Source organism: Suncus etruscus, chromosome 1 (assembly GCF_024139225.1).
Source record: "Suncus etruscus isolate mSunEtr1 chromosome 1, mSunEtr1.pri.cur, whole genome shotgun sequence".
Lineage (NCBI taxonomy): Eukaryota > Metazoa > Chordata > Mammalia > Eulipotyphla > Soricidae > Suncus > Suncus etruscus.
In genome coordinates, this window is record NC_064848.1 from 116092831 (window position 1) to 116112720 (window position 19890).

General features: G+C 36.9%; 1 protein-coding gene across 1 annotated transcript in view; it reads right to left on the reverse strand.

Annotated features, from left to right (window-relative positions):
* COG5 (component of oligomeric golgi complex 5) overlaps nt 1-19890 on the reverse strand; it is a 262931-nt gene that overhangs the window by 44216 nt on the left and 198825 nt on the right. The window contains exon 15 of the mRNA XM_049783180.1: nt 338-448. Coding sequence (XP_049639137.1) covers nt 338-448 — 111 coding nt within the window. The remainder of the gene's footprint in view (nt 1-337; nt 449-19890) is intronic.

Below are 19890 nucleotides of genomic sequence, written 5' to 3' on the forward strand. Positions count from 1 at the left end.
AAAAAAAAAAAAAAGATGTAAGCAAAGATTAAGAATCAAAGAATTTTTTTAAATGTTATATTCTGGGATCAGAGCAATAGTACAGTGGGTAGGGTACTTGCTTTGCAAGAAGCTGACCAGGGTCTAATCTCTGGCACCCCATATGATCCCCAAACATGCCAGAAGTGATCCCTGAGCACAGAGTCAAGAATAAGTCCTGAGCAACACTGGTTATGCCCCAAAATATAATCACAATATTCTAAAACATTAGATAATTCACAAATTGCATACATTTGAGGTAGAAAGAAGAACCCAAAATAAAGTCAAAAGAGCTTAATTAAAATAAAGACAAAGGTACCTTTGTTACTGATTGGTGCAACTTAAACAATGAATTCACTACTGCTACATTTCTTCTTTGCCCTTCTGTAAGAGGTCCAATAACTTGACTTGCATCTCCTTGTGTACAGAGCTGTAAGAATTTAATACAAAATTGAGTTACTAAAATGATAGTTCAGGGCTGGAGCGGTAGCGCAGTGGTAAGGCATTTGCCTTGCACGTGGCTGACCCAGGACGGACCACAGTGCAATCTCCAGTGTCCCATATGGTTCCCCCAAGCCAGGAGTGGATTCTGAGTGCATAGCCAGGAGTAACCTCTGAGTGTCACCGGGTGTGGCCCAAAATAATCAATCAATCACTCAATCAATCAATAAAATGACAGTTCATATACAAGTGAGAAGAATTTCAAGCCCTCCTGTGAGAGAAAATACTAACTGAATATGCTTAGGTAAGGCAAAACTTTGGTCATTAGGTTCAGTCAAGAACGTCTGTACAGGTAACACTAATTGGAGAGACAGTACAGTGGTGAAGGCAATCAATCCTGCCTAGTTTGATTTCCCATGCTGAAAATGGTCCCCTGGTCATAGACAGAAATAAAGCTCTATGTATGCATTACTAGGTCTGGCCACCTCAAATAACAAAACTAAGATAACACTCCAGTATGTAGAAGCCCGATTCATCTTTCAAAGGAAAGATATTCTCCATAAATTCTCCACACTCAGATAAGTGTGACACAGAAGTCCTGGGCTTCTGTATGCTATCATTTTGATAGCAGTATTCCTAAGAAATACTTTCTAGCAGTTACCAACACTCTATTTTTTAAAAACTCAAAAAAAAAAACCCAAAAGAGGAAGGAATAAAAATAAATTTGCAAACTAAGTACATCTGACAACACACTGCATTTCATTTAATATGCAAATAAAATGTATACTATTAACATGGCATTACTACTGTTCCTTTTATAGGCCAAAAACTTTCCAAAGCAAATACCTCTTTTATACTATGTATAGACAATCAATAAAAGTGCTATGAAAAACTTTCTACTCCTGACCTTTAATTTATTTCTAAAATGTAAGTATCAGGGGAGTAAACAGGTAATGTTTTACTGACATATTCTGAAATCACTAGAAGAAAATGAATCCATATAAAATTTTCTCATACTAATCACAGCAATCCTTTAGAGTTACTATAATTTAAAGGCAGACAAAATTTAAGAGTAAATAACACATGATACAAATAAGTGTGCATGTGAATGCAGGACTCAAACATGAAAAATTAGACTTTTCAAAGAGTTGAGTGAGTCAGCGTTTCTTCAGTACAGTGAGCCAAATAAAATAAATGAGAAGTTGTCTTTCAATTCTCCTTCAATAAATATTTTTCAAAATTAAACTCAAAGCTTATTTTTCAATTCACACACTCATGATAATGAAATGCAATTTTAAGATTAACTACTTATGTGTGCATATGCATGTATGTGTCTATGATGCAGGGACATTTGACAGAAGATTAAATAACTCTACTTTTTTATTTTTTTTTTATTTTTTTTTTTGGGGTCACACTCTGCAGCACTCAGGGTTTACTCCTGGCTCTTAAGCTCAGAAATCATTCCTGGCAGGCGTCCCATATGGTCCCCCAAGCTGGGAGCAATTTCTGAGCACATAGCCAGGAGAAACCCGTGAGCGTCACTGGGTGTGGCCCCAAAACCAAAAATAAATAAATAAATAAATAAAAATTAAAAAAGGAAAGAAAGAAAATAACAAAGGGAAGGAATAGGAAAACTTTAAGTTGCAAAAACAAAAGTGGGCCAGAATAATAGCACAGAGTGTAGGGTGCTTGCCTTTCATGACACTGACCTGGATTTGTTCCCTAGTATCCCATAGGATCCCTGAGCCCACCAAGAATGATTCCTGAGTGCAGAGCCAGGAGTAATCAGAGCACTGCCGTGTGACACCCAAAATAAAACAAGTGTTCTTGATGATGTGATGAAAAAAAATTCTCATAAACTGTAGGAACAACTGTAAACCAAAATAGCCTTTGTAGCAAACAATATATAAAAAAAAAAAAAAAAAAAAAAAAAAACAGGAGCCCTAAAAACAGAAATGCTGGGCCAGAGTGATAGCACAGCAATAGGGTGTTTGCCCTGCACACGGCTGACCTGGGATAAATCTGAGTTCGATCCCCAGAACACCATACGGTCCTTGGAGTCCCCCAGGAACGATTTCTAAAAGCAAAGCCAGGAACAAATCTTAATCACTGCCGGATGTGGCCCAAATAACACTCCCCCCCACCAAAAAAAAAACCAAAAACCAAAAAACAAAAAAAAAAAAAAACAAAAACAAAACAACAACCTAGAAATGCTATTTATCCTATTATGTCACATAATTCTATGTAAACGTATTTAAGAGATAGGCTTACTGCTAGAAAAAATTAAAAATATTTTACTGAAAACTGATAATATTTTTGGTGTTTAAAAGTATAAAAGGCACAGTGGAATTACAAATAATAGCAAGCATTGACCAGGTGTTAAGAAATTGCAACCCTCTTCCAGTGCTATTGAGAAGGAAAATGGAGAAGCTACTTTGAAAAACGGTCTGGGCACTCATCCAAAATAAACACATGGAGTGATTTATATCCAGCAATTCAGCTCCAAGTTAATAAACAAGAGGTATAAAAACACATTTATACAAGAACCCTTACACAAATGTTCAAAGCTGAATTATTTCATAGCATAATAGACCCCAAGTGGAAATAGCACAACTGTCAACAACTAATGAACAGTTAAAAATTAACACAATGAAACATTATTCAGGAAAAAAATAGGGACTTTGTAAGGGGAGAGGTAATTCTGATAGTGATACATGTTATAATGTTAAGGACGTCTGAAAATACTCTACGTAAAAGAAGCCATAAAAAGCCCTATGTTAAATGACTGTATTTATATAAAATAGCCACAATAATAAAATCTAGAGATTAGAGACTGAATAAATATGAGGGAAAGAGTGGTATGGGGGCAAATGCTAAGAGGCAAATTTCTTGCTGGGTTGATGAAATTATCTAAATTTTAATGTAAACATACTGAAATCTACTGAATTATACACACTGACTAGGTGAATTATATTTTACTTTTTTTTTTTTTTTTTTAAAGAACCATTTCCAAGGGGCAGAGCGATAGCATAGCAGGTCGGGTGTTTGCTTTGCAGCTGGCCTGGTTAGATCCCCAGCATCCTGGTCTCCCAAGCCTGCCAGGAGTATTTCTGAGTACAGAACCAGGAATTAGTCCTGAGCTCTGCTGGATGTGGTCCAAAAAGACAACAATTTCCAAACAGCAAGAATTATGAATGCCAGAAAACTTAAGTTTTAAGTTAGGTAAAATTTCTTACTTCTCAGTATAGTTTTGGCATTTGGGGTATTTTGGATTCCATACAAACATTAATTAGGATGGTTGTGCTGCACACCAGTAGTGCTCAGGGCTTACTCTTGGAAGGCTTGGGAGACCATATGGGGTTCTAGGAATCAAACCTGGGTCAGCCATAACCTGGTAAGCAAGTACCTTATCCACTTTACTTCATTATTAACTGTTTTAAGTTCTTAAAGAATGTCACCTAATTTGGAAGAGGACTGCACTGATTCTATATAATTTACACACACTAGTCAATTTGACAATATTCATCCTTTCGGTGCATGAATATGGAATATTTTTCCACTTTTCTTAGGTCTTCTTTTATCTCTTTCTTAAAGAATTTATAATATTCTTGGTATAGATCTGTTACCTCTTTCATTAATTTGATTCTTAGGTACATGAAGTTTCTGGTCACTATTTTGAATGGAGTAGACTCTGATCAGTTTTTCTTTAGTTCATTATTTTCATATAGGAATGCAGTAGATTTTTGTGTGTTAACTTGGTAGCTGGCTTCTCTAATATATTGGTTTAATGTTCCTAGGAGCATCTTTGGGAACTCTTTAAGGTATTCTATGTATACGATCATGTCCTCTGTAAATATAGAAAATTTGACATCTATTAATTTAGTAAAATTTCATTTTCTTATCTGATTGCTATTGCATAGGACTTCTAATGTTATATTGAATAGATATTAATTGGGCAAAATGTTTTAAAGAAGATACTCATTTAATAACTGATGAGTGACTGAAGGGTCAAAATAATAGTTTTCCGAGATTATTGTCTCAAAGTCCAACATATTTAATAAAAATAATATCACATGAAGGTACAAAAACATAACTGTCTACATTAAGTATCAGGAACTTGAAAACTACAAAGGTAGTAAGATTCAATGTTCTATGAGAAATGTGCAAACTGGTGAACACAAAAGAGTTGCATTAGCTTTAAATTTTGTCTCTCATACATACAAACACACAGAATTCAATGGCTAAATGAGTCCCTAATAATGATTAAAACTGCTCCTATCTACAAATGACAAGACATATTATTCACTTTTATGTTTAACTATCTGGTGAAGAAATTACTTTAAGAAAGTGGAATGTTATAAACCTGCTCAAACATGAACAGAATGTGAACTCAATGCACAAGAAACCCACTAAAACGAAATTCCTAAAACAATGATAAAGTAGCAAACATTAAGAATGTCTTCATCTGGGGCCGAGAGATAGCATGGAGGTAAGGCATTTGCCTTCCACAGAAGGACGGTGGTTTGAATCCCGGCATCCCATATGGTTCTCTGTGCCTGCCAGGGACAATTTCTGAGCATAGAGCCAGGAGTAACCCCTGAGCGCTGCGGGGTGTGACCCAAAAGAACAAAATCAAAAAACAAAAAGGAATGTCTTCATCTAATTGTTAATGACGAAGATATCTGAAACATCACAGCTGACAGCTCTAGAAGCTAAAGAAATGTAGCTGGTGATTCTAGGTGTGAGCTGACAGACTAAATTTTCTATTAGGAAAATCTGTGAATTTCATTTTGGTAGAATCATTTTTTATTTTTCTTATTTTTATTCATTTATTTGTTTGTTTGTTTTTGGGCCACACCCTGCGGCGCTCAGAGATTACTCCTGGCTGTGTGCTCAGAAATCGCTTCTGACAGGCACAGGGGACCATATGGGATGCCGGGATTCGAACCAGAAATCGGTCCTGGGTCGGCTGCTTGCAAGGCAAATGCCCTATCGCTGAAAGTTTGCATATAATAAATGAGAAAGCCATTAGAACTTCATGAACTTACAGTACAATATTATGAAGCACATACTGGTCTAAAATGTGTCCCTGAATAAAAACCTGTCAAAATATTTTTATTTTTAAACTAGATTCTTACATTGCATAGACAAACATTTGATTTAAAACAGGGTTTCTCTCCTCAATACTACTGATACTTGTGAGCTAGATAATGGTTTAAAAATCATAATTTAGGCTCGAGCAATAGTACAGCAAGAAAGGTGTTTGCCTAACACAGGTTGAATTTCCACATCCCATATGGTCTTCTCAGCACTGCAAGGAGTAATTCCTGAGTGCATAGCCAGAAGTAACACCTAAACAATTCTGGGTGTGCCCGCCCCAAATAAATTAAGTAATTAAAATAAAAATCATAATTAATTGAGGTAACATTAAGTCGGGTATTCTTAACAAAAATTCCAAAATAAATTCTAATAAAATTTTAGATGTAATTGTATGCATACTTTAATAAAGTGCTGAACATGTTTTCATCACAATATAAAACTAATTTTATTTATATATTATTTTTAGAGTTATACCAGACAGTGTTCAGGGGTTTATCTCAGCTCTGTCCTCATGAGTTACTTCCATGTGGTGATGAGAATTGAACCAAGGTCAACTACACAGAAGACAAGTGTCTTAACCCTCATACAACCCTTCTAGCCCTATACAAAACTAACTTTCATTTAAAACTTAAATTAACCAATTTTTTTTATCTAATGCATGCATTTTGGAGGGGGGCACACTCGGCAGCACTCAGGAGTTATTCCTGGCTCAGCAGTGTTCAAAAATCGCTCCTGGCAGACTCAGGGGGTGGGTGAAGGGTGGGGGTGTGGGACACACACCATTTATCTAATGTATGCATTCTATCCTATTTTTTTGATTCATAGAAAAAAGACAAAGAATTATGATTATATTATAATTATAATTATATTAACTATATAATATTATAGTTTCTATCAAAGATATAGAGATCACTCCCTTTGGTCATCAGACTGTCACGCCCTCTCACATATGCAGAAAACATTCGCAGCCAGCTTGACCCAATGATGGTCTCACAACATAGCATTCCAGTCAGCTCAGCCTGACATAAGAGATGAAATCTATTTGTAATCCCAAATGTATGCTGTAACAATTTTTTTGATACAGAGGCTAAAGATTCAGTGTATTCCATGACTGATCTAATGTTTTCAAGGTCAAGGATGCTAGTGAGCAATATATTCAAAAGCGTCAAAATTGCCGCACCCTTCATATTCCTTTACGAAAATATATTGTAATGAAATATTTAAAGTTACATGCACCAAAATGTCATTAGAAAACAGGAATTAGACGGGGCCGGCACGGAGGCACTAGAGGTAAGGTGGCGCTAGCCTAGGACGGACTGCGGTTCGATCCCCCAGCATCCCATATGGTCCCCCAAGCCAGGAGCGACTTCTGAGCGCATAGCCAGGAGTAACCCCTGAGCGTCACCAGGTGTGAACCAAAAAAAAAAAAGAAAACAGAAATTAGAAAGCTGGAAGCCGGCGAGGTGGCGCTAGAGGTAAGGTGTCTGCCTTGCAAGCGCTAGCCAAGGAAGGTCCACGGTTTGATCCCCTGGTGTCCCATATGGTCCCCCCAAGCCAGGGGCAATTTCAGAACACTTAGCCGGGAGTAACCCTTGAGCATTAAATGGGTGTGGCCCGAAAAACAAACAAAAAAACGAAAGCTAGATTTATAGCACAATGGTACAAGAAAATTCACACAGTGAAACAAGTAATGTTGAAATACATATGTCCTTGGGTTAAGAGTGAAAGAAAAATATATTTGTTTTTATAGCAGCTTATTCTTATTTATTTGTTTTAGTTTTTGGACCACCCCCAGGACACTCAGGGGTTACTTCTGGCTATGTGCTCAGAAATTGCTCCTGGCTTGGGGGACCATATGGGATGCCTGGGGATCGAACCTCTGTCTGCCTTAGGTCAGCAGCATGCAAGGCAAATGCTCTACCGCTGTGCCACAGCTGCAGCCCCAGCAGTTTATTCTTAAAAAATGCATATAGTCCTTTAAAACGTTAATGTGCCAGGCCAGAGTGATAGAAGAGCAGGTAGGGTGCTGGCCTTTCTCAAGGCCCACCTGGGTTCAATCCCCAGAAATATATATAGTCCCCTGAGTCCTCTTAGACTTCCCCCTGAGTGCAAAGCCAGGAGTAAATCCTGAGCACTGCTAAGTATGACTCCCCCAAACAGGAAAATAAAAAAGCTAAAGTATATCAGCTAAACCAAAATAAATCAATTTAAAAAGAACTAAGAATGAAGAGGAAGAATAGTAAAATATTACTAAGGGCACTTTGGAAATTCATAAAGTATCTAAGAGGTTTATTTATGAAGTAAACAAAATTATTATTAAGATAATTTAATAATCATATAATAAAATATAATAAAAAAGAAAAAACTTAAGATAATATGTGAAAATAAATTCCTTTGGTTAATATCTACTGGGTAAGTAAACATGTTTAGGAAAAAGATAATCTTTTCACTCTACTACCACACAGATGAAAATAAATGATTTTTAACATATTTATGATGATTAATCATAGATTAAATGGTTCAGGTTTAGAATTATAAAATTTATAACCTGTTCACATGACTAACATTAATCCATTTATTATATTAAAATATAAAACTACATGAATACAAATACAAATACCTATCTATAGTCAGTTAAATTATCAAACATTCCTAATACTAAATACAGTTGGATTACCAACCTCAAACACTTTTAAATTCAGACTTAGAGCATCTTTCTGCAAATGAATGGCTACACTTACAAGATAAATATCTAAGTGTACCTAGAAATACTATTTCCTGTCACCCTAACTAAACCCTGACAAATACAACTAATTGTCTTAGATACAATTATAAAATACTTGCAAAAACTGCTTATACAGTATTATTTAACACTTTCTGACTTATATCGCATATAAGGCAAATTCTACTTAACTATATATTGTATACATTCACTGATACCACAATAAACATTGTTTTTGTGCTATTATCCCATCTTTTGAGGTGCTGAGTCCAGGGCCACAAAAAGTGATCTACCATTGAGCAACATACTTAGTCCTATACACTTTTATTTTAAAGTGACTTTATTATGGCTAGGTAGAATATATTTGACTGTTTGGCTAGTTATTTCACTCACTATACACTCCTGAAATTTTGCTTTAATTTTTGTGATATTCCTAAAATGTTAAGTTTAGTAGCTAATTTTTTGCTATATTCTTGTTTTCTTTTATTTCGGCTTACCTACTGTAAGGTGGTAAGCAAGAGGACTAACTTTTTAAAGTTGTAAGACATTGCTATGAGGTAAATACAGTTTAATGTATCAAAGGAGTAAGTATAGTTTCAGTAGCTCAGAGGATGTCTGTATTTTATTTCTTGCCTTTATATTTCAACTGCTGAATTTGTTGATTTACTGCACTATTAGATTTTTTTGTTTTGTTTTGTTTTTGGGTCACACCCGGAAGCACTCAGGGTTACTCCTGTTTCTATGCTTAGGAATTGCTCCTGGCAGGCTCAGGGGACCATATGGGATGCTGGGATTTGAACCACTGACCTTCTGTATGCAAGGCAAAAGCCTTACCGCCATGCTATCTCTCTGGCCCCACTATTAGATTTTTTTAAAGATGCAATTCTAGGGGCCGGAGAGGTGGCACTAGAGGTAAGGTGTCTGCCTCTCAAGCGTTAGCCTAGAAGGGATTGCAGTTCAATCCCCCGGTGTCCCATCTGGTCCTCCCAAGCCAGGAGCTATTTCTGAGTGTATAGCCAGGAGTAACTCCTGAGTGTCAATGGGTGTGGCCCCAAAACAAAAAAAAAACAAAGATGCAATTATAATCTGTGATCTTATAATGTGCTTTGTTTGGGGGCCATATGCCATTTACTCTTAGCTATGTGTTCAGGAACATCCTTGGTGGGGTTCACGGAATATGGGATGCTCAGGATAGAACCTGAGATAGCCACATGTAAGGCAAATGCTCTACCCTCTGTACCATCTCTTCAGTCCCATACAACCTATTATCTTACCTAAAAATTAGGCTACAACATTAAAACATAGGACAGATTCAATGGTAAATGTTACATCTGACATCACACTAATGCTGTTACCACAGAGATGATACACACAGCTTGAGATAGGTCTCTTTCTGGACAGTTTACACAAAAGCAGAAAACAAAATCAAATCTTATTTAAGATGTGCAAAGTAAGCATATAAAAACAAAATAATAGCTTTTATAATTCAAAGCTGTATAATTCAGACACCCTGTATTCCTATTACAAATTTTTAAAATTAACCTACCTTTTCTAGCCTCCTCTAGATCTTCTCCCATCCCTATTTTAAATATCAATCTACCAGTCACACAGGATTTGGTAAATCTAGGGGGAGGGGAAGACAAACACAATTTGGAAAGAACAGATAATTTAGAGATTTTGCTTTAGTTTTCTTCAAAGGACTTTGTACTTTTGAAGAACAGATGGAACTTCCACCTACCCATGACACTAATCACTGGCTCCTAAACATTGGCCTTGTTAATTAATTTTAGTGTTATATGGCTGCAGATTTTTATTTATTTGATAAAGAAAAAACTGTTTACTGTCAGGTATATTGAGATATTTATTTTATTTTCCAGCAATGAATACTACAACTAATTTCTAATTTCTAACTCAACAAAAAAATTCATAAATACGTGAAGAGAAGGTCTCTTTGACTTAGTGTAATTTAAACTTAATACAGACTGCACTTTAACCAAAATTTTTTAAGAAAATTGTAACTCATTAACATCAAGAATACTGAAGATTACAATTCTCTCATTCTACTATTCAGGCTAATAAAAATTTTGGAAGTTATTTGTTCATATATGTGTATTTGAGATTATATCAAATGTTACAGATTTGATACAAATGATAATAAAATTAAATCTATCATACTCTAGGTATCATTCTTTGTAATCTAAAGATAAACTTAAGGCCTTAAGTTATTTATTACTTAGCTCTAATCCAATGAAGCTTCATTTATATAATTATTTTAAGGTAAGTGTTTATAATGTCAAACCAGAAAAAAAGGTAAATTATGTATCTGAGGACAATGATTATCTAAATAATTCTCAATTTATTTAGCAAAGTCTGTCATGTCACTTTGCATCTGTATCTACCATAAATGAAATTAAATTTCTGCAAAATAATCTTTTTAGGAGGGGTCTTGGGGAATACTCAGAGGTGCTCAGGGGTACTCCTGGCAGGCTCTGGGAGCCATATGAGATGCTGGGGATTGAACATAGGTTGGTTGCATGCAAGGCAAATGCCCTATCAGCTATGCTATCACTCTGGCTCCTGCAAAAGAATCTTGAGGGTATTACTCTACTGTAGCCTGATAAACCATAAAATCCCTACAACCTTCTACCCTGATAGTTATTTTTTTTCTAATTCTATTCTTTTATTTACATCTACCTAGTCTATCATTCTTTTACTCATTTTGTAGTCTGCCTAATGTCTAACAGGTTAGAGCCTGTATTATCTGATTATTTGATGCTAATATGTTGTATTAGAGTTTACCGAACAGTTGTCCGATGATACTCTATCTATGAATACATATAGAATATAGTATAGATAGTATCATACAAAGCTAGATTTATATATTGACCAACTAATGTTTTTCAAGTGAAGAAATGTCAATGATCAATTCATTTGCTGTGACTCATTTACTGAAATCATTAATGTTGAAATCAGTTACTGGAATCCATGTAACTAAACTTTTTGTGGGTGCCATTTTTGTTTTTATTTTATGTTATTCTCATTGTATACTTTTTTTTTTTTTTTTGCTTTGTATTGGGGTCAAACCAGGTAGTGCTCAGGGGTTACTCCTGGCATTAGCTCAAAAATTATTCCTGGCAAGCTTGGAGGACCATATGGGATACCAGGGATCAAACAACAGTTGGCAGTGTGCAAGGTGAACACTCCACTTGCTGGGCTATCACTCTGGTCTGATATCATGTATACTTTTAAGATTTTTATTAAGTTAGTATTTTATAAAACCCTTTTTCTATCAATTCATTTAGAATTTATATGTTCTACTTCTATTCTTTTAAGTGGTAATAGTTAAAGTTACTTAATTTAAGTCAAAATATATAAGGTCTTATAGATTCTGAGAGAAATATATGCATTTCAGAATGCTTTAAAATTCATTATCCTTTGCGTCAGGATGTAGCTTAGTTAAAGACACACATGCCCTGTATACAGAGGAACTGGGTTTTGATAAAATAATGAATAAAACACAATTCACTGCTCTTTCCTATTTCAAACTTTAATGTAAAGGCCTGAGAGAGAGCAAAGCTGTAGGGCACTTACTTGCATGCAGCCAACCAGGAGATGGTGGTTTAATTTCCAGCATCCCATATGGTCCCCAAGCCTGGCAGAGGCGATTTCTGAGTGAAGAGCCAGGAGTAACCCCTCAACACTGCCAGGTATGACCCAAAAACCAAACCAAAACAAAACAAAACTTTAATGTGAAATTATATACAACTATATCTTGATCTGAAGTCCAAATTAGTCATTATTTCTTATTTTATATAATTCCAGCTTATATTTACCTAAATGTTTACCAATTGTACTTTCTTTTATTTCTTATATTTCATTCAATTTTTTAATCTAGAATTCCTTCTTTGGTGTTCAACTTCTAAATGGCTTACACTTGCGTACACTTGAGTGTAGGCAAAGTTCTTTATACTCTAGAAGGGCCAGCATGATTTAGAGTTAAAGTCACAGTTTCAAAAATATTAAGTGGGTTTGCAAGAAATTCTAGGAAAGGACTTAGTTTCTTTTTTGGGAATTAGGCGCCAGACACAGACGTTCTCAGAGCTTACTCCTGGATCTATGTTCAGGGATTGGTTGTCAGAACTATATGTGGTGCAGGGGATTGAACGAGGATCAACTATATGCCAGGCAAGTGCACAGCATCTGTACTATCTCTCCTGCACAACAGACAATGAGTTTATGAAAAGATGTTCAATATTACGGATCATCATTAAAATTAAATCAAAATCACAATTAGTTATACTCTCACACCCCTTAGAATAGTTTATCAAGAAATGAATAATAACTTGTCATAGAAGATGTGGAGAAATAGGACTCCCATGCATTGTTGATATCAATTGGTCCTACAACTACAGAGAAAATTACAGCCTCCTTAAAATATAAACATAAAATTACCATATAGCTCAGCAATTTCCTTTCTAGAAATTTATCTAAAAAAACCACAAATGATGGGGATCAGAGAGATAGGACAGCAGTAGGGTGTTTGCCTTACATACAGCCAATCTAGAAGAGATGGTGGTTCGAATTCTGGCATCCCATATGGACCCATGCCTGAGCCAGGAACGATTTCTGAGCAGTGCCAGGTGTAACCCCTGAGCACTGCTGGGGTGTGACCCAAAAACAAACAAACAAAAAACACAAAACAAAAAAGAAAACAAATTCTATCTTGAAAAATACCTGCATTTCCATGATTCTTGCAGCATAATTTAAAATAGTCAAAAAAAGAAACAAGTCTCCACAGAGAAATGGATGGATTAAAAACAACACAGTATTGGGGGGTCGAAGAGATAGCATGGAGGTAGGGCATTTGCCTTGCATGTAGAGTCTGGACACTGGGTCGAATCCTGGCATCCCATATGGTCCCCCGAGCCTGCCAGGAGCGATTTCTGAGTGTAGAGCCAGGAGTAACCCCTGAGTACCGCCAGGTGTGACCCAAAAACAAAACAAACAAACAAACAAAAATGCACAGTATTGAATTAACCATTAAAATGAAAAAGCTTGGGGCCGGCGAGGTGGCGCTAGAGGCAAGGTGTCTGCCTTGCAAGCGCTAGCCAAGGAAGGACCGCGGTTTGATCCCCCGGCATCCCATATGGTCCCCCCAAGCAAGGGGCAATTTCTGAGCATTTAGCCAGGAGTAACCCCTGAGCATCAAATGGGTGTGGCCCAAACAAACAAACAAAAAAAACAAACAAACAAAAAAAAAGAGAAAGCTCTGCCATTCGTGAAAACTTGACAGGATCTCTGAGGACATTATGCTAAGTAATACATGTCAGAGAAAGACCAGCATATTAATAATAGAAATCTACAAAACCAGTTTCTTAAGAAATTATACTGGGGCCGGAGAGATAGCATGGAGGTAGGGCGCTTGCCTTTCATGCAGGAGGTCATCAGTTCGAATCCCGGTGTCCCATATGGTCCCCTGTGCCTCCCAGGAGCAATTTCTGAGCCTGGAGCCAGGAATAACCCGAGCACTGCCGGGTGTGACCCAAAAACCACACACACACACACAAAAAAAGAAAGTATCCTAAAGTAATCCAAGTTAAGAAAATAAGAAAGAAATGAAGGCTGTCTAAAGAATCAAGAGTGGATGCCTTCCATGTGACCAAACCAAATTTGATAACTAGTATCTCATATGGTCCCAAGCTTTCCATGAGTAATTTCTGAATGCAGATCCAGAAATAACCCTTTGTGTGGGCCCAACCCACTTCCCCAAAATATGAATAAAGAGTGGGGCTTTGAGTAGGCAGAGTGCTTCCCTTTCATGTGGCTGAGCTGGCACCCCCTATTTCTCCTGGAGGAAATACATTAGGAGTATTTCCTGAGTGTAAAGCCAAAACTAACCCCTAAGCATTGCCAGGGGAGGGAGGGAATGAGGGAACAAGGGAATGAGGGAATGAGGAAGGGGTTAAAGTTATACACTACATATTTATTTATGACTAATACAAGTATAATACAAGAGAATCTACTGATATGTTTCACTTGCTTGCACATAATATAAAATTCTTCCAAGAACTTCATAATTTGAATCATTTATTTACTTCAATCTTAATGGATCACTATAAGGTAGATGACATTTAAATATCATTATATAATCCTTTTTAAATCTTAAAAAGTTTTAACTAACTTGTTTCTTTATCATCATTTAAAGATCACACATATAGATTTTATTCTACTATAGAAATGTCAAATCTCCAAATTACTTATGAAATTATACAAAGAATAAAGTGCATTTCCACAAAGTTTAAAAGAAAGCCTTACCGCATCTAGAACTATTGACCTCATACACAGCTACTGGCCTTGCACTGAAGTGGAAACCTCCCTTTAAATGTCATTCCTATTATTGTTTCAAATGGTCTGCAATCTAATTAAATGCCAATCTGTTTTTCACAATTTATAACATTTGACATTTACACTAAGTTTTATATGTCCTTTTACCTGAAACTATATACAATCACTATTAGAAAATGTCCTAACAATTTACATTTAAAAGTAATATTTAATGGTCATATAGAAGTAGGTATCACAAAATCAACAAAATATAAAATTATAAAGCTATCTTAATTCTTTACATTACAGTTTTTATTTCCTATTAACAGGATAAGGAAAACAATAATTTAATTTTTCCATAGATTATGCAGTATCTTTTTCTGGTAAAGGTCACACTTCAGAATTATACAAGTAAATTACCAATGCATTACTATTACATAATAAATTTATTTACTATTAAAGAAATTTTAAAACTTTCATGAAAATTTTAAAATCACTGATATTCTTTGTTTTTATAAGATTTTTTTTTCCACAGCCAGTAATGTTCAGGGGTTACTCCTGGCTCTGCACTCAGTAATTATTCCTGGGATTGCTTGGAGGATATGAAGTGCCAAGGATCAAATCCAGGTTGGCCACTTGCAAAACAAATGCCCTAACTGCTAAAATGATCTCTATGAGAGATCATTTTCAGAGAGCTCTTAGTTACTTGATACTCATATGACATTAGACTAAATACATTTTAAAAACAAAATAAATCTTACTATTTATATCCTGCATGTAAGAATCCAATGCTAGAAACTAGAGAAATAATACAGGGGTGCAGCTCTGGCCTGTACACAACCCAAGTTTAACCCTCAGTACCATATGATTCTGTACACTTTGGCATCATGGAAACCTTCAAGTTGTAGCAGCCTTTTTTTTTTAGCTTTGGTTTTTGGGTCACACCTGGCAGCGCTCAGGGGTTACTCCTGGCTCTACGCTCAGAAATCGCCCTTGGCAGACACAGGGGACCATATGGGATGCCGGGATTCGAACCACCGTCCTCCTGCATGAAAGGCAAATGCTTTACCTCCATGCTATCTCTCAGGCCCCAAGTTGTAGCAACCTTGATGTTTTCTAGCACTGCATCCTTGGAACTTTGCACCGACTCCATCAGGTTCAGTCAGCAGAGAATAACCACAACAGATTGCTATGCCCCTGAGCACTATTTGGGAGGCTACCCCAACCCAAAAGGTAAGCTTACTGCAAAATTCTTACTATTTCTTTTTTGTTTGTTTGCTTTTTGGTTTTTTTTTTTTGGTTGTTGTTTTATGGGCCATTTGATGCTCATTTGATCATTTGATGCTCAGGGGTTACTCCTGGCTAAGTGCTCAGAAATTGTCCCTGGCTTGGGGGAACTATATGGGATGCCGGGGGATCAAACCGCAGTCCTTCCTTGTCTATCGCTTGCAAGGCAGACACATTACCTCTAGTGCCACCTTGCCGGCCCAAAAATTCTTACTATTTCTAAATGAAAGTAAGAAACCAGCTAAGTATTTGCTATTTACTGTTGATGGATAAGCTCTGAATGCTTGCATTCTAACAAAGCTAATGAAAGCTAATGGTCTGAACATAAGCTCTGTGCAGTTGATTACAATAAGAGAATTTATGAAAGGACCAGTATCTTTATGAAAAAGAATATTATATTTGTAGAATCAAATAATTAAAGATGGAGCTGGATGGTGATGGATAAAGGCCTTGGTTCTTAGGCCCCGGCCACGTGGCTTCATCCCCCATCTAGCTGGCGGGTCCCAGGTTAGGTGAACGGCGGAATCAGACTCATCCAGAGACAGGCATCAGGAAGCATTAACTTTATTCATGCCCTATTCACCACATGTGAGCGGCCTATCTCATAACCTTTTAAGCAATAGTTATTCTTGGCCCTGCATCTAAACTCCTTTCAGCCATCTTCCTCAGAGCACCCAGCAGCGCCAAAAGGCAAAGAACCTTAATCCCCTGGTTTCCGGGTTTATCTACCTATTCCAAGACCCCTCCCAGGAATGGGCCGGGTCTTGCAGGTAAAGTCACACCTATTATCCGGTTCCCAAGACCCCTCCCAGAAATGGGTGGGTCTCAGATAAGTACCCTACATTTCCTCCTTTTTTGAAATATAAAAAGAGCCTTTTGTAATTTTGACTCCACCTTTAGCCAAAGGTGGGTTAATATTTTCATGCAGCAATGTAATAAAGTGAAAATTAATATACCAGCCCTTTTCAAAAACATATTTTTGCAAAATATACTTTACACCTGTAACCTAAAATTCTATTAATGCTTTTTTACCAAGCATTATTCCGGAACTTTTATGTTTCTATACTCAAACTATATTGGGGGAACTTTATTGTTCCTATACCTTTCCTATACACAAGTACTTCAGCATACATGCATAACATACATTTTAAAAACAGGCTAAGTACATTAAAATACACAGTAAAACATTTTGCAATTGAAAATATTAACTATGAAAGACAACAAAACACATTTAAATTATAAAGAAAATGACTAAGACAAAGATGCAGGTGGTTAGAAATTAGATGTTTAAATGGGCTAATTTGTATTACCTCCCTTTATTTTTATTTTTAACCACCATTTAACTAAAACTTATCCCATCACCAACTATGAGTAAAATATAAGACTACCCGCTTAGTTCCTATACTAAAAATGATTAATTTGTCCCACACTGATCTCACCACGTGGCTTCTGTAAACTTGCTGGTTTGTCCCACACTGATCTCACCACGTGGCTTCCTTTCAGTTTCAGGCCCCGCAAACGGTTCTGTAGACCATGAGGTCGCAGGTTTCGCTGCCCGCTGCCGGTTCGCTCCTGCTGTTTTATCTTTGTGACCTGGAGGATGGATTCCAGGTTTTTCGCTTTTCCGGGCCAAGCTGAGCCCAGCCAAGCCGAGTCCAGCCGAGCCGAGCCCAGCTGCTTTTTCCCTCCGGGCGTTACTTTGGACGGTTTTTCTCGGCCACAGCTTTTTTGCAGAGGGCTTTTGGATGTTCAAAGTTCAAAGTTATTTAAACTAAAAGTTCAGTCCGAAATTTCCAAAGTCGAAATCCAAATTCAAGCCGCAGGTCATTCTCAGAAAATCAGTCCATTTTCAATAGTCTTTTTTCTCCTCCTTTTCCAATTTAGACTTTTAATAAGTCTTTGAAGAGGCCCAGGTTTTTGTTTCTTGTAACAAAGTCTTAGTTCTGGGCCTGGGCTGGAGGTGATGCAAGCTTCCACCTCCCTTCTTTCAGTTGCCCTTTTTCCCCTAGAAGGGGTTATGGCCATCTTTGAACATTGTTGCACGTGGCCCAGGGTTTTGGGCTTAGTGCACCCGAAAAGAGCCAAAATGAAACTGAAAAGCAGAAATCTCACCATATTCGCTGTTTTGTTGGGTCCAGGATTCAGGTCAAAGTTCGGAGCGCCATTATGTAGCAAGTCAGCCCCTGAAGAGGTTGACTGATGGTGGGATGGAGAATGAGGCCCTTTTCTTCCAGCTCGGAGTACGCATCTGCCACCCTGTCTAGCCCACGGTTCTGAGGTGAAACGGCGGGTAAACAGCTCGCAGACAATCAGGCTCGTGGAAATATTTGCTTTATTCGGATGGGCAAAACTGAAGTCCAAAGACTCAGATTCAGTCCCAGCCAGCAAAAGCTCCCAGCCTTCCATAGACTCCTGTTTTTATACTCCAGAGTCAGGTCCCACCCAATGGTGGGATCAGATACCAACCAATGGTGAAAGCAGAATCAGGTCCTACCCTAGGGTGGGGGCAGAATGCCAGGTCACACCCTAGGGTAGGGCACAATCACCAATCAGTTTAGGGTAACATAGTAATCCCCCAAAATATTTACATACACAACAATATTTATTTATATGTATACATGTTATTATATTATATATCTAAAAATAGAAGTGAATTACTATAGTATATTGTAAAGCAAGTAATTTTAAAAGGTATATATTTTCTAAAAAAAGAAAAATACATGGATATTGAAGTACAAAACAGAATTAGGAGGGTTTTTAAGTTTTGTTGAGTGTCAAATCTGCATCTAAATGTTAGTTTCAACACTTGTTAACTAGCAATCTGTATTTAGCAATCTATATTGAGCATGCTACTAATTTCTCAGATTCAATTTCTGAAATTTGAAGTGACAGATATTAATCCTTCCATTTCAAATAATTGTTTTGAAAAAATTAGATAATGCATTTGTCTAATACATGCCACTATAAATGCTTAATAATGGTAATTATTTTTATGGTCCTACCTTTATTTTAAGGAAATGAATCCTTTGGTACTACTTAAGAACTAGAGAACAATTTAAGGATCTATTCCTATAGGCTTGTACAATATATTACTTTGGTAATAAATAACATAAAAATCTTAGAAAATAGGAAATATGTCATAATAAAACAATTTCAGATTTATAAATATCTGACATTACATAATTGCAGTTATACTCTACAATATTCCAGAATATTAAAATAAAGAGGTAGGAAAAAGTAGTTCTACTACATATGTGGAAGAATATATACAAATAACTTTTAAAGTGCTGGAATGCGTACTGGCATGCATAAAGTCCTTCACTGAAACCCTACCACTGCATAGCAACCTCTCCCAGATTTGCCAGGTGTAGTATCTGGTGGTCTCTGAGCAATGTTGGGTATCGCCTTATGATCTCTTGTGCAGTTGCAAAACTCTCAGGCCATACACCAGAAGCATCACTGCAAGAGCTCCCTTGGAACGGCACTAGAGTGCTCCCACCTAGAAGTTTTACTAAAAGTCTCTATCCAACGTTCTCTAACTTGAAGAGATTTGTGTGCATCTCACTCTGAAATGTGTACTCTTTTTTTTTGTTTGTTTTTTGGGCCACACCCGGCGGTGCTCAGGGGTTACTCCTGGCTGTCTGCTCAGAAATAGCTCGTGGCAGGCACGAGGACCATATGGGACACCGGGATTCGAGCCAACCACCTTAGGTCCTGGATTGGCTACTTGCAAGGCAAACACCAATGTGCTATATCTCCAGGCCCTGAAATGTGTACTCTTAACTTTATCCCTTCTGGAGAAGTCTGTTCATTCTCCTCCTCTCTCCTGACACCACTCATGCCACCCCCTTTTCTGTCTCTCAGTCCATTTAAATAATAATAACTAGTCACTAAAATATTTATTATAGACATCTTTTGATTTTCCCAAAGACTTTCCTGAAAAATTAAAAAGTTAACAACTAGGGGCCAGAGAGATAGCATGGAGGTAGGGCATTTGC